General features: G+C 48.3%; 1 protein-coding gene across 1 annotated transcript; it reads left to right on the top strand.

Annotated features, from left to right (window-relative positions):
• Nucleotides 1-1,131: 1,131 nt before the first annotated feature.
• Nucleotides 1,132-8,237, top strand: LOC122692575 (putative killer cell immunoglobulin-like receptor like protein KIR3DP1). The gene is made up of 9 exons (XM_043900269.1): nucleotides 1,132-1,284; nucleotides 1,426-1,461; nucleotides 2,630-2,908; nucleotides 3,796-4,095; nucleotides 5,108-5,407; nucleotides 6,375-6,425; nucleotides 7,177-7,294; nucleotides 8,045-8,092; nucleotides 8,209-8,237. Exons 1-9 carry the CDS (start codon nucleotides 1,251-1,253, stop codon nucleotides 8,216-8,218), a joined length of 1,176 nt encoding a protein of 391 aa, XP_043756204.1. The 5' UTR covers nucleotides 1,132-1,250; the 3' UTR covers nucleotides 8,219-8,237.
• The last annotated feature ends 5,954 nt before the right edge of the window (nucleotides 8,238-14,191 follow it).

Raw genomic sequence — 14,191 nt, 5'->3', positions numbered from 1 at the left:
TTTATTAGATTCATGTCAATGTATGACAAAAACCACTACAATATTAATGAGTTCTTAAATGGCAGCCTTCACTGAGCCTGAAATATGAAATGTGTACATGTGATTTCTCTTCTGCAAAGAGTTAATGTTAATGACATTTATCGTCAGCTTGGGGAAAGCATTCTGCATGTTATATACTGGATTTCTTCAGAAGGGCTATCTTTCTTATGAAGATGATCATTTAAAGCATTTTTATTTTATCAGGGCAACATGCCATCTCTTATGTAAAAGCATGAGGGGATTGTTGGAATTCTTGGACATTCTGGTTGAGGATATATATTAATTAGAGTTGTTTTCTCTGCACTGAACTCCCTGGTTTGTTTTGTAGAGAATGAGTAACAACATGTCAACCAGGAAAATGAATTCCAGGTAACATGATTGAAAAAAAAAATTGTTTTAAATTCAAGAGCAGAGAGGACTTAGAAATCTTTGCTGAAAATAAATCACTGTGGTTTTTTCCCTGTGGTTACCATTAGACAGTAAGCAGTTAGTAACCCTGCACTTTTTTTGGGGGGGGGGGGGGCTGGGCTTCATGGCTTGGGGGATCTCATCTTAGTTCTCCAACCAGGAATTGAACTTGGGCGTTCAGCATTGAAATCAGGGAGTAGCCACTGCACCACCAGGGAATTCCCAGACCTGCACAACTGAAGTAGAATGCGTCATCAAAAGAAGGAAAGGAACTGAGTCAGTCTTTCTTCAAACAAGATATTCATAGAAACTAAGCCTCTCAGTTGTTAAAGAATTTGCCTGCAATGCAGGAGACCCGGGTTTGATTCCTGGGTTGGGAAAATTCCCTGGAGAAGGAAATGGCAACCCACGCTAGTATTCTTGCATGGGAAATCCCATTGACAGAATTCCCAGTGGGATACAATCCATGGGGTCAGAAGAGTCGGACATCACTTTGCAACTAAACCACCACCACCAACATAGTATACAATGAATCACCGTTAGTACTTGATAAGGCAGCAAGACCTGTTCAAATCCTCCTACGTTTATAGTGTTCAGGGAAACAAAAAGTGATGCTTAGGTCACGAGGACTGCTCAGTGACAAGGCTCAGGTCAGACTTCCATCCCTGGCGTGAGAAGAGGCTGCCCATCTTCCCCTGTGACTTGCACCAGGCTGACTGTATGAACAACACCGCCCGCCTTCCGCATCCTGTGACTCGGTCAGCTTTGCTCAGTCCTGCCTCCTGCCTCACAGAAGCAGAGCCATGTGGCCCTCACTCCTCAGCCTCCTGAGTCTCGGTGAGTCCGGAAAGACCCGGTAGGAGAGGGTTATGGTGGAAATCGGGGGTCTTCACACCACTGACCAGCTTCCCTGGATGAGGGTGCAGGGACCGTGGGGTTCATCAGGACAAGCCATCTCTGACGGGCTTTTGCTTCTAGGATTCTGTGTGAGTCTGAGGATCTGGGCAGCTGTGGGTGAGTCCTCCCCATCCCTTATTTCTGTGTTGAGCAGAGCAGGCGGGGCTGAGGCAGATGACACTGGGGGGCAGGGTGAGACCCCTGTCAGTACAGTGAGAGCCGCATGCCCTGTGGATCCCAGGTCCTCCTATTGGCCTTGATACTCACCTTCACTCTCCCCAGAGGTTAGCCCAGCTCTGGACTCTGGACCTGAAGGCACAGTGTGAAGTCTGGGAGCTGGGAGCTGGGAGCTGGGCCCTTGAGTGCCATTTCTATCATGAGAGGGGAGCAAGAGGCCTCACACCACAGACGCCTCTCAGACAAGGTGACATCTCCAACTCACGGTTCACAACAGGATCTGCAGGACCGCCGGCTGGACCTGACCCCAGGGGAGGGGCTGGGCATCAGGCAGGGCCACCTGGACCTGGTCCCATATTTGATGGAGGCTAGGTAACAAAGGAGCGGGGTTCATGATTTCCTTCCTTCTTTTCAGTCAAGTGGCTTTTTCTCTTCTTATTTGTGTTACTGTAAGTCACTCAGTCATATCTGACTTTTTGCAACCCCATGATCTGTAGCTCACCAGATTCCTCTGTCCATGGGCTTTTCCAGGCAAGAATACTGGAGGTGGCTGCCATTTCCTTGCCCAGGGGATCTTGCCAGCTCAGGGACTGTACCCTGCTCTCCTGCATTGCCGGAAGATTTTGTACCATTTGAGCTTTAACAAATCCAACAAGGAAGTCCTTTCACTTATTTTCCATGCATCAATTTCTCTGTGGTGTTTTCTTTAGCCTGCAGCAGGCAGCTTGCAGGATCTTAGTTCCCTGACCAGGGGTCAACCCGGGCCCTTGGCACAGAAAGTGCCAAGTACTAATCACTGGACTGCCAGGGAATCCCCAGTGTCTTGTGTTTCGAGAGAAAGGTTCTCAAAATTTTGTCAACCTGAGGAATGATTCTTCTCCTGAGGAGAATCACCTCTGAGAATCATATTCTTAGAATCTCCGTGATGTCTGTCCTGGTTTGACTGTGTCTCTATCTGTCCCCAAGCCCCAGGTGTCCTTTAGAACCACGATGATGCACTTTAGGGGAGGAAATTTGCAAGAATTGAAGTGGAAGCGCCCATGGGGGCACGGGGGAGAGGAGACTGATCCTATTTGCCTCTCAAAGCGTGTGCCTCCATCTCTCCTAGGTGAATATGACAAGCCATCTTTGTCAGCCTGGCCAAGCCCCGTGGTTCCCTTAGGACAGAATGTGACTCTTTGGTGTCACTCCCGTTCTCCATTTGCAATAGTCAGACTGTTCAAAAGAGATGGGACCAGTTTGCCGGAGCTCCAGGGACATCATGTCAACACCTTCACCCTTGGCCCGGTGACCAGAGAACATGCCGGGTCCTACACGTGTTCTGGAGCCTACACATCTCTCTCTGTGTGGTCCACACACAGTGACCCCCTGCAGATAGTGGTCACAGGTAGGAGGGGTCCAGCTCAGCCCGGGATGGCCGAGCCTGCAGGCAATCCTACCCTAGGTCCACATGCCAGTGCAGCCAAAGACGTCCTCAGGATTGCCAGCCAGAACCTAACCAGGGAAAGAGAACCCACTCTGAGAGTTTAAACTCAGGGTGTTGAATAGAAGGATGGGTGCCCCAGCTCAGGAAGGAGGACATCCCTAGGCTTTAGTTAGACAGGAAGCAACCACTGCCTGCCAGCAGGGAGGAAGGGAATGACCCTGATCCAGAACCTGCCACCCAATAGGGAGCTGTAGTCCCCTATGAAGGAGCTGGAGCCCCATGGAGGACATCCAGCAATGTCTCCAAAGGCATGAGGTGGGGTCACAGATGGGAAATGTTCCACTTTTTCTCCACTGCCTTCCTAATTTTGCAAGTCATAACCCACATTATAGGAAATGTATGTGAAGGGAGACAGGGTATGCATCCTCAGAACCACCCCAGCCCCTCAAATGCAAATTAGGGATGGAATGAAGCTGAGAGCATGGCAACCCACTCCAGTATTCTCAGCTGGAGAATCTCAAGGACAGAGGAGCCTGGCGGGCTACACTCCATGGGGTCCCACAGAGTTGGACACAACTTAAGTGACAGAGTATGCTTCCATAAACTGAGACCAGATCCAATAGCTAAGGAGCTTAGAATAAACAGAGAGGAGGCTGGAGGTCTTGAGCAAGGAGAAACAGAAAAGCATGAGCCAGAGCCTGAGAACAAGGCTAGAGAGAATGCAACAGAAGAGACAGGAAGGGTAATTGGCTTTGGTGGTTCATGGGGACATTTTTCACACCTTCAGATGTCAGGGGAAGTGCCGAGGCCGGGTGACTCACTGAAGCTCACAACCTCTTTGCTCCTAGGTGTGTTCCCAAAACCCGTCATCTCAGTCCACCCAGGCCCCATAGTGCGGGCGGGAGAGAATGTGACCCTCCACTGTCACTCATCGCTGCTGCTGGACAAATTTATGCTACACAAAAAAGGCAGCAACGGGCATTTCCAGAGATGTGGAGAGACGCTCCCGAGTGTGCATGCCCCAGCTGACTTCTCCATTGGCCCCATGACCTCGGGGAGTGAGGGCACCTACCGATGCTATGGCTCTCTAAGCCACTCCCCCTATGAGTGGTCAGCCCCCACTGACCCCGTGGACATCGTCATCACAGGTGAGTGTGTCCAGACCAGTCCCCTCTGCTGTCTGTGTCACAGAAGGTCTGGTGTCCAGTCCAGCATCAGTACCGGGAGAGAATGACAGGCGTGCAGAGATGCTCCCACACTCGGGAAAGGGAACAAACCAGAGAGAGAGGAGGTGTGAACACGGAAGGAAAAGAGAACAGAGCACCTGCCATGTGCTAAAGAGAAGACACAGCCGGTGACAGAGTGAAGCAGCAAGAACACGAAAGAACGAGCAGTGGATAAAGATGTACCAGAGCAGGGACCCAGCCAGTTCCCGGCTCAGGCAGCCAACGATGGTTGGTTAAGGTGTTGGTTTCCCACCTTCACGTCAGAGCTCCCTTCCTCTGTCAGGAGCACTGAGGTACCAGACGCCCTTGCAGTCCAGCCCCTGGGTGATCGAGATAGAGGTCAACACCCTGAAGTTTCTCAGCCTCGTGGTTTAATGCGTCCTTCTGCACAAAGAGGGGGGAGTGGTCCCTCCAACCCTTCCCATTAAGGAGTCCCTTTCAGCCCCTGGGAATGGGCAGAGCAGCGTTGAACACTCCCTGAAGAACGAGGTGGTAAAATATCCTGTGAGGTTCTGGCAATTTCCACTCCATAATGTCTGCTTTTGGGTCAACACAATGTTTTCTTAGGGTTCCATCAGTAGTTAGTAGGTTCCGTTTTTCAAGAGCAGCCCAATCTGGTTGATTTTTAAATATTCTTTTTCTGTTGTTGTTGAATTCTAGTTGATTTAAGATGTTAATTCCTGCTGTACATAAGAGTGATTCAGTTGTTAATTTATCTATATTTCTTTTTTTAAAAAAGGGTATTAAGTGACACTCCATTATTAAAGTTAAGTTGAATTTTCCCCTGTGCTGGGTATTTGTTGCTGTGGGGCTTTCCTCCTGGCGGTGGGCGGGCTTCTTATTGCAATGTTTCTCTTGCTGCACACTTCTGGCTTTAGTCCTCTATTTAGGACTAGAGTTACTTTGTGCCCTAAGATCAAGGTCTCCCTTCCAGGTTTGTCCAAGAAACCCTCTCTCTCAGCCCAGGGGGGGCCCGTGGTGAGGTCAGGAGAGAACGTGACCTTGCTCTGCAGCTCCAAGAGCGCCTTTGACCAGTTCCATCTGCTCAGGGAGGGGGAGAACCTTGGGCGCCTGCTCGCTGGAGGGCAGGGCCCCCGTGGAGCACTCCAGGCAGCATTCCCTCTGGGTCCTGGGACCCCAGCCCACAGCGGGGCCTACAGGTGCTACGGCTCCTTCACTCGCTCTCCCTACGTGTGGTCAGACCCCAGCGACCCCCTGCTCCTGTCTGTCACAGGTGAGGACCCTCCTCCTGGCCCAGCTTTCTTGTTGCTCTTCAGTCGCTATGTTGTGTCCAACTCTTTTCGACCCCCTGGACTGCAGCTCGACAGACTCCTCTGTCCTTCACTTTCTCCCCTTCATGGATCACAGCCTTGTCCTGGTAAATGGGCTTGTGTAACTCAATGAAGCTATGAGCCATGTCATGCAGGGCCACCCAAGCCTGACGGGTCATAGTGAAGAGTCCTGACAAAACGTGGTCCCCTGGAGGAGGATATGGCAACCCACTCCAGGATCCTTGCATCGAGAACCCATGAAGAGTCATGCTTTACAATATAGTAAATGAGATTGCACTGTGCAAAAAGTCCATTTGGCTTTTTCCATGACATCTTACTGTATCATGAGCTCTATCTCAAGGGCCCCATGCTGGTGTCAGGGGACCTTTGGGCTTCTGGAGAAATGGAGGCAATGAGAACCAGAGAGAAAGAGAGATGGTTGATGGCATCTCAACCCGCTTCCACCTCCTGTATGGATGCTCCACGTCAGAGTCCTGTCTATCCAGGCAAATAAAGAAAAGGGTCAGGGTAGACCCAGGAGGAGGAGAGGCTGGGCTGCTTTGGGAAGGCAGAGATTGCATCTGCCCCTTGCTCTTAGTGTTTTCCCAAAGCACCTCTGACATACAGGTGATTTCCCAATTAAGGAGCATAGATATTCCTTCCCGGAGCAGAGAGAATGTCTCTTGCTTACAGCTTTCTTTCACCACCAGGCATATCCTTCCTGCCTCCTTCTACCATCACTTCTTCAGGATGGAGGGTCTACTCAACGCATTCATGGGGAGGGACCAGAAGCTGTCCCCTCCCCCATCAGTGCTATGGGGGATGACAGAGTCAAAAGACAGGCAGGAGGTCAACCTTCCAGAAAGAATAGTCCTCATTCATGGGGCGAGGAAGGTTACTTGCTCACCCCTTCTGTCTTCTTTCTCCTAGGATCCACTAAATGTACTTGCCCATCAACCATGGATCCACACACCACAGAAGGTAAGCAAGACCGTCTCCTATCTCAGCAAGTGTCGAGAAGACAAAGGGTTCCTGTGTGAGTGTTGGTTCTACCACCTCCCAGCTCCATGACTTTGGGCTCCTCAACGTTCCTGTCATGTCAGCATTTGAGATCATGGTCTGGATTAGAACCAGAGGGAGCATTGAGTTTCTCATGCTCTGGGACAGAGAATTTCTAAATTGGACAAAGTTGGTCTGAGTGACCTGACCCCATGCTTAAGGGAGATGCTTACCCTCCCTCCACCAGGATCTTTGGGGAAGGATGGTGGGGGTGGGGGGAGAAGAGGAGAATTGTAGGGAGCACTTTAATATGTGGTATTCTTTTGCTATTGTTTTATGAAATAAACATTCCACAGTTCAGAGATAGAAGTGTTGTTGTCTTCTTGAGGATTCCATTCCAGGTATATGTGGATGGAGGGGGAATTATATTGAAGATTAAAGGGGTCTCCAATCATGTACAAACACCATGCCTTGATGAGAGGGACCAGAGAAAAACTGCATAATTGTTCGGGGGACCTTGGTTCACACCTCTGCTGGTCTGCACAGCCTCTTTACTTTATCCACTGCTAGCATCTCTCCTGGATGCTTTGGTACCTCCTGGGAAGTGGAGAGCATAACTGATCAGGTTGAGACCTGTTAACACACTTTGACACAAGGATATAATAAATCCTGTGTGTAGGGGCAGGGTGTATGCAACGGATAACCAGAACTTCTCCCGTCTGCTTGTTGGCAGAAGCACGGCTTCCTCGAGGCCACTCCAGCCAGCTGCACCTTCTCCTTAGGCTATCCGTAGCCTTCATCTATACCAGCATCTTCCTTACTGTTCTTGTCTGTCACTGGTTTCCCAAAAAGTAAGTATGAAGAGCCAAACTGTCACTGGTGTTCTACCCAAAATCATAAGTCTGAAGGAGGGAAGGACAGTGTCATCTGACCCAGGGGGAGGTGGGTTCATAGCAGAGAATGGTGTTGTCATTTCCTGTAGGTTAAAAACTGATTTCCATTGTTGTATTCCCTGAGGGAATATCTTCCAGAGAACCATGGAACCCTGTTCTTTTTATGAACATATGTGTTCATTTATTTCTGGCTGCAGCAGGTCTTGGCAGCAGCATGGGGGATCTTAATTGTGGTGCTGAGGTGCGGTTCAAGGCTGCAGAGCTCGCGGGCTCAACAGTTGCAGCCTGTGGGGCTTAGCTGCTTCATAGCACGTGGGATCTCAGTTCTCCCACAGGGACGGAACCACACTCTCCGCACTGGGAGGACTCTTTATCCCCGGCCACAAGGGATGTTCCAAGCCCTGTTCTTCCCTCCAGCCACAGCCATCTGTTGTTCTCCCCTTTATGATCTTGGGAATCTGCTGATACACATTAGAGGATGGTCCATAACAGAAGACGTAGGATGGGCTCCGTGTGTTTGCACAGGTTCCAGAGAGAGTCCGTCAGTGGCTGGGCTTGTATATGGGGTGGTTGTTTTTAAGTGGACTAGACAGGCTAAGCAACCTGGTGCAACCCCTGCTTTTTTTGGCTTTGATGCGCCCACCAAAGATATGGAGATCTAGAAGAACTGCCCTCACCCCACAAGCCTTGACTCTCTTCCATTCGCAGATGTTGCCATCATGGAAGGAGAGCCCAAGGAAGATCAAACAGTGAGCGGTGAGGTGATTCCTCCCTGCCCAAACCCTTGCCATAGCCCGAGCCCCTCCAATGCCCAATGCCCCAGCCTTCGAAGATCGCATCTCATTCCATCATTCACACCTCCTTCCTCTCAGGACCTTGTAGCAGAAGATGTGATATTCACCCACTTGAACCACAGGAGCTTCTATGAGAGACTCTTCACTCCCGTTCCGCTGAGCCCCATGCACCCCTCCGCTGAGTCCAGTATCTATGAGGAACTCGATGTAAACCAAGGCCATGCTGAGTCCTAACTTGGCCCCATCCTTTGGGCACAGAGAGTGTTATAAATTGAAGAGCTAGATCTCTTTTTAAAGGGTTCCTCCGTGGACACTCCTCCTCCTCCAAAGCAGCCCAGCAGCTCTGAGGTGAACAGTGGAGTCCAAGAATTATAGGATTGTCTTCAAATGTCCCACCACCTCTTAGTAATCCCCTGGCTATACTAATATTCTAACTATCTAACATTTTGGGAGAAGTTATTCTAATCAATTGCACATACTGGGTAGGTTACCATGGTCATCCTACTTTTCTGAGAATTCCACTAAAGCATAAAAATTTGCAAGTTGAGCCTTCAAATTATTCAGTTTAAAATAAAGCCAATTAAAAAAGAAACCTCTGTTCAGTAAGAGTTTACAAGGATGAACTTATTTACAAGACAGAAAGAGACTTGTAGACTTAGAGAACAAACTTAGAGTTACAGAGGGAAAGGGTGGGGGAGAGATAGATTGGAAGTTTAAGATTGACATGTGCACACTGGCGTATTTAAAACAAAGTGCTTTCTATGAAACAATAATAAAAGCAATGCAAGTTGGCAAACTAAAAAGATGAAGTTATTCTGTTTGAGATATCCAGTGTGGTGCCACTTGTCAGAAGAGGCTGTGTGTGTGCGTGCTAAGTCGGTTCAGTCATGTTTGACTCTTTGGGACACCATGGGCAGTGTGTAGCTCACTAGGCTCCTCTCTGCATGGGATTCTCCAGGCAAGAATCCAGAATGGGTTGCCATTCCCTTCTCGAGGGGATCTTCTTGACCCAGGGATTGAACCCATGTCTCTCATGTCTCTTGCATTGGCAGGTGGATTCTTTACCACTGAGCCACCGGGGAAGCACCTCAACCTTTTCCCAGCTGTGGGCACTGAGGGTGCTGGGATTCCAGGGGTGGAAACAGGACAACAAAATCCCCCTCAGTCTAGATCTGCACTGGCCGATAAAGTACTTACCCAGCCACGCGGTACCGACAGTGACTCTACACGAATATGAAAAAAGCATTCAGTTCTTCAGTCACACCCACCACATTTCAAGTGCTCAGTAGTGTCCTGTGGCCAGGTGCCATAGTGTTGGACACAGCAGATGTTTCAACAGAAAATTCTTCTGGACGTTGCACTCCAGATCACTGAAGGGCTACTGAGGGAACACTCACCCCAGGGAGGCTTTGCATGTATTGTGATAATCCATCAATAATTGCGAGTTTTGTATTTTTTGCTTCTTTTCACCAAAGCAAAGGATTTGAGAATCTCATGCGTTTTAAATTATCAACTGGTGGCACGATGTGGCCTGGCTCACCCAAACGGAGGGCTGAAGAGCATAAGACCATGAGGACCCCGGTGTGAACTGAGCTGGCAAATGGGGTGAAGGTCAAGCTCCACGGAGCCTTAGCTGCTCGTTGAGCTCTCTGTGTGTGATCTTTTCCTGCCTTAGGACTAAATCGCCCAAGAACTGTTTTAGTAAGAGAAACGTCAGGATCGCTAGAAATGAAGACATGCTGTGGCTTCATTTCTTGTTGCCTTTGTGAGTGAGCATATACCATACTGCTGTGTGATATATCTGAATGTGCAATCAATTCATAATATATGTTCAGTTCAGTTCAGTTCAGTCCCTCACTCGTGTCTGACTGCCACCCCATGAACTGCAGCATGCCAGGCCTCCCTGTCCATTACCAACTCGCAAACTGCACTCAAATCCATGTCCATTGAGTCGGTGATGCCACCCAATCATCTCATCCTCTGTCGTCCCCTCTCCTCCTGCCTTCAATCTTTCCCAGCATCAGGGTCTTTTCAAATGAGTCAGTTCTCCTCATCAGGTGGCCAAAGTATTGGAGTTCCAGCTTCAACATCACTCCTTCCAATGAACTCCCAGGACTGATCTCCTAGGATAGACTGGTTGGATCTCCTTGCAGTCCAAGGGACTCTCAGGAGTCTTCTCCAACACCACAGTTAAAAAGCATCAATTCTTCGGCGCTCAGCTTTCTTTATGGTCCAACTCTCACATCCATACATGACTACTGCAAAAACCATAGCCTTGACTAGTCGAATCTTTGTTGACAAAGTAATATCTCTGCTTTTTAATAAGCTGTCTAGGTTGGTCATAACTTTCCTTCTAAGGAGTAAGTGTCTTTTAATTTCATGGCTGCGATCACCACATTCAGTGATTTTGGGGCCCAGAAAAATAAAATCAGCCACTGTTTCCACTGTTTCCCCATGTATTTGCCATGAAGTGATGGGACCAGAGGCCACGATCTTAGTCTTCTGAATGTTGAGCTTTAACCAACTTTTTCACTCTCCTCTTTCACTTACATCAAGAGGCTCTTTAGATCTTCTTCACTTTCTGCCATAAGGGTGGTGTCATCTGCATATCTGAGGTTGTTGATATTTCTCCTGGCAATCTTGATTCCAACTTGTGCTTCCTCCAGCCCAGCGTTTCTCATGATGTTCTCTGCATATAAGTTAAATGAGCAGGGTGACAATATACAGCCTTGACGTACTCCTCTTCCTATTTGGAACCAGTCTGTTGCTCCATGTCCAGTTCTAACTGTTGCTTCCTGACCTGCATACAGGTTTCTCAAGAGGCAGGTCAGGTGGTCTGGTATTCCCATCTCTTTCAGAATTTTCCACAGTTTACTGTGATCCACACAGTCAAAGGCTTTGGCATAGTCAATAAAGCAGAAATAGATGTTTTTCTGGAACTCTCTTGCTTTTTTGATGATCGAGATGATGTTGGCAATTTGATCTCTGGTTCCTCTGCCTTTTCTAAAACCAGCTTGAACATCTGGAATTTCATGGTTCACGTATTGCTGAAGCCTGGCTTGGAGAATTTTGAGCATTACCTTACTAGTGTCTGAGATGAGTGCATTTGTGTGGTAGTTTGAGCATTCTTTGGCATTGCCTTTCTTAGGGATTGGAATGAAAACTGACCTTTCCCAGTGCTGTGGCCACTGCTGAGTTTTCCAAATTTGCTGGGATATTGAGTGTAGCACTTTCACAGCATCATCTTTCAGGATTTGAAATAGCTCAGCTGGAATTCCATCACCTCCATTAGCTTTGTTTGTAGTGATGCTTTACCAAAAACACACACATGGAAAATGGGCCATTTAACATTTGTGTTTTCTTTCATACCATCTCTTCTGAGAACACTCAGACTCAACAAGTTCCTTTTCTACTCCCAATCAAAAGTAGACACAAAGGTAGACTCTATCATTTTCATCACTTGTTAATGGGTTTTTGCCTTATTAAGGGGCAATTTTCATGTGAAAAATCCACATAAGTCATTTAGAATGCTGGTTGACACACCCATGTTGGAATAATTGAAGATCAAGGATTATTTCTTTTTAATTTAAAAAAAAAGTAAATTTATACTCTCATTTCCTTTTTCTCTATAGCTGCTAATAACATGTGATCATCATAAATTTTTTATCATAGAGTCTTTTGCTTGTATATTCCATTTCTCTTAAAAATATTCTCCATCATCCTTGAACTGTGGACAGCACTGTACATGACCACCACCAACTTCCCTCTCCCTTCAGTAACTCCTTGTGTCCCCAGGGGTCTAGGGAATGTTCTTTTCTCTCTAGAATGTACTCCCTCCTACCCCAAGGCTCTCCGCCTCCTCAAGTATCTGTTGCCTCAAGTACAGTGTAGACGCTGTTGTTGTTGTTCAGTCACTAAGTCATGTGTGAGTTTTGTGACCATGGACTGCGGCTCTCCAGGCTTCTCTGTCTTTCACTGTCTCCCAGAGTTTGCTCAAACTCAAGTCCATTGAGTCAATCATGCCATCCAACCATCTCATCCTCTGTTGCCCTCTTCTCCTCTTGCCCTCAATCTTTCCTAGCATCAGGGTCTTTTCCATTAGTCAGTTCTTTGCACCATGTGGTCAAATTATTGCAGGTTCAGCTTCACCATCAGTCCTACCAATGAATACTCTCAGGGTTGATTTCCTTTAAGATTGATGGCTTTGATCTCTTTGCTGTCCAAGGGACTCTCAAGAGTCTTCCCCAGCACCACAGTCTAAAAGCATGTTCTTCAGTGCTCGGCCTTCTTTACGTCCAACTGTCACATCCATATAGACCTACTAGGAAACCATAGCTTTGACTAGAACGACCGCTGTTGGAACAGTGATTTCTAATACACTGTCTAGGTGTGTCACAGCTTTTCTTCCAAGAGGAAAGGTCTTTTAATTTCATGGCTGCAGTTACTATCCACAGTGATTTTGGAGCCCAAAAAAAGAAAATCTGTCACACTTGCCACTTTTCCCCTAAATTTTTTCATTTGTTTGTTTGCCATGAAGTGCTGGGAACAGAGGCCATGCAATTGATTTTTTCGTGTGTTTACACTGTAGACATAGACCCCAGTTATTCTCATATTTCTTCTTTTAAAAAATAATTTGATTATTAGCATTTGATGCCCACATGCTGTAGAATCTGAGTTCTTCAAGCACCTACAGAAGATGGCTTTAACTGGGTCATGGTTGTATTTCTGCTGTGTGACACCAATGCCTGGTACACAGTAGGTGCTTTGCAATACTTTATGAACTCACCCAAGATGAGAAGTAAATTCCATTTCTGGAGGGGACTGGGAAATTAAATCTCTGAGTCCTAGTTGGAGCCAGACTGTCTGGGGCTGAATCAGGATGAGAACCTGGGTCCCACCCTTAGAGCAGGCGGTCAGACCGGGCAGAAAGAGAGAGGTGAGACCTCAGGTCTGGGCTGAGATGCCTCCTGAGCCCTGCCGAGTGACATCGTTGCTAAGTCCATGGAGGGGCGCCCCTTGCTGTGGGTCCACGGCCATGGGAACTCAGAGGGGTGGCGGCAGCCCCCCAGGGACCACATCCTGTTTGTCCTCTAGGGCCCCGTGGTCTCCCCATCTGTACAGGATGGGGGCGGAGGTGTCTGGGCGCTCAGAGCTGCAGACATGCCTTCCATCCTCCCTGGGCTTCTCTGCCTCAGCCACATGTGGAGGGCAGGAGGGGACTGCAGGAGGGCATGGGACACCCACCCCCCACCCCAAGTTAACAGGAACCTCAGGGCTCAGGCAGCTGGAGGGGCCAGGGATCCTGATGGGGAGAGAATGAGCACAGGCTTTCGGTGGCAAATCTCTCACTTCCAGGGCTGAGTCTGGGCCAGAGGACCCCGAAACCTGCAGGTGAGTCTTCCCAGGGTTCCTGGGTCCCCATGACTCACTTCAGTCCCGGGAAATCAGTGGGGGAGGAGGTGAGGGCACTGGGATTCTAGAGTGATGCTGGTGAAACCTGGAAGGGCCCCTGAGCTGAACTGGGGAGTGAAGGGTGGGGAGCTCCTGGGCTCAGCCTCTGACTTCCTTCCAGGGACCTTCCACAAACCCACCATCTGGGTTGAGCCTCTTTGGGCAGCTCAAGGTACCCGTCTGAATACACCGTATGCAGAGTTGGAGTGTGAGAGTGAGTACACAGACCATCATGGAGTATGCTGCACTTGGCCTGCTCTATTTGGAGAAGGAAATGGTGACCCATTCCAATATTCTTGCCTGGAAAATCCCATGGATATTGGAGCCTGCCAGCTTACAGTCCATAGGGTTGCAGAGTCGGACACAATGGAGTGACTTCATTTTCTTTCACTTTGTTTTAAAATTTATTTATTTTACTGCTTCCATTTTTTTATTATTATTATTATTATTTTTTACAGTGGGTTTTGTCATACATTGATATGAATCAGCCATGGATTTACATGTATTCCCAATCCCGATCCCCCCTCCCACCTCCCTCTCCACCCAATTCCTCTGGGTCTTCCCAGTGCACCAGGCTGGAGCACTTGTCTCATGCATCCCACCTGGGCTG

The sequence above is a fragment of the Cervus elaphus genome, chromosome 4 (genome assembly GCF_910594005.1).
Source record: "Cervus elaphus chromosome 4, mCerEla1.1, whole genome shotgun sequence".
Lineage (NCBI taxonomy): Eukaryota > Metazoa > Chordata > Mammalia > Artiodactyla > Cervidae > Cervus > Cervus elaphus.
This window is presented reverse-complemented; position numbering and strand designations above follow the sequence as displayed.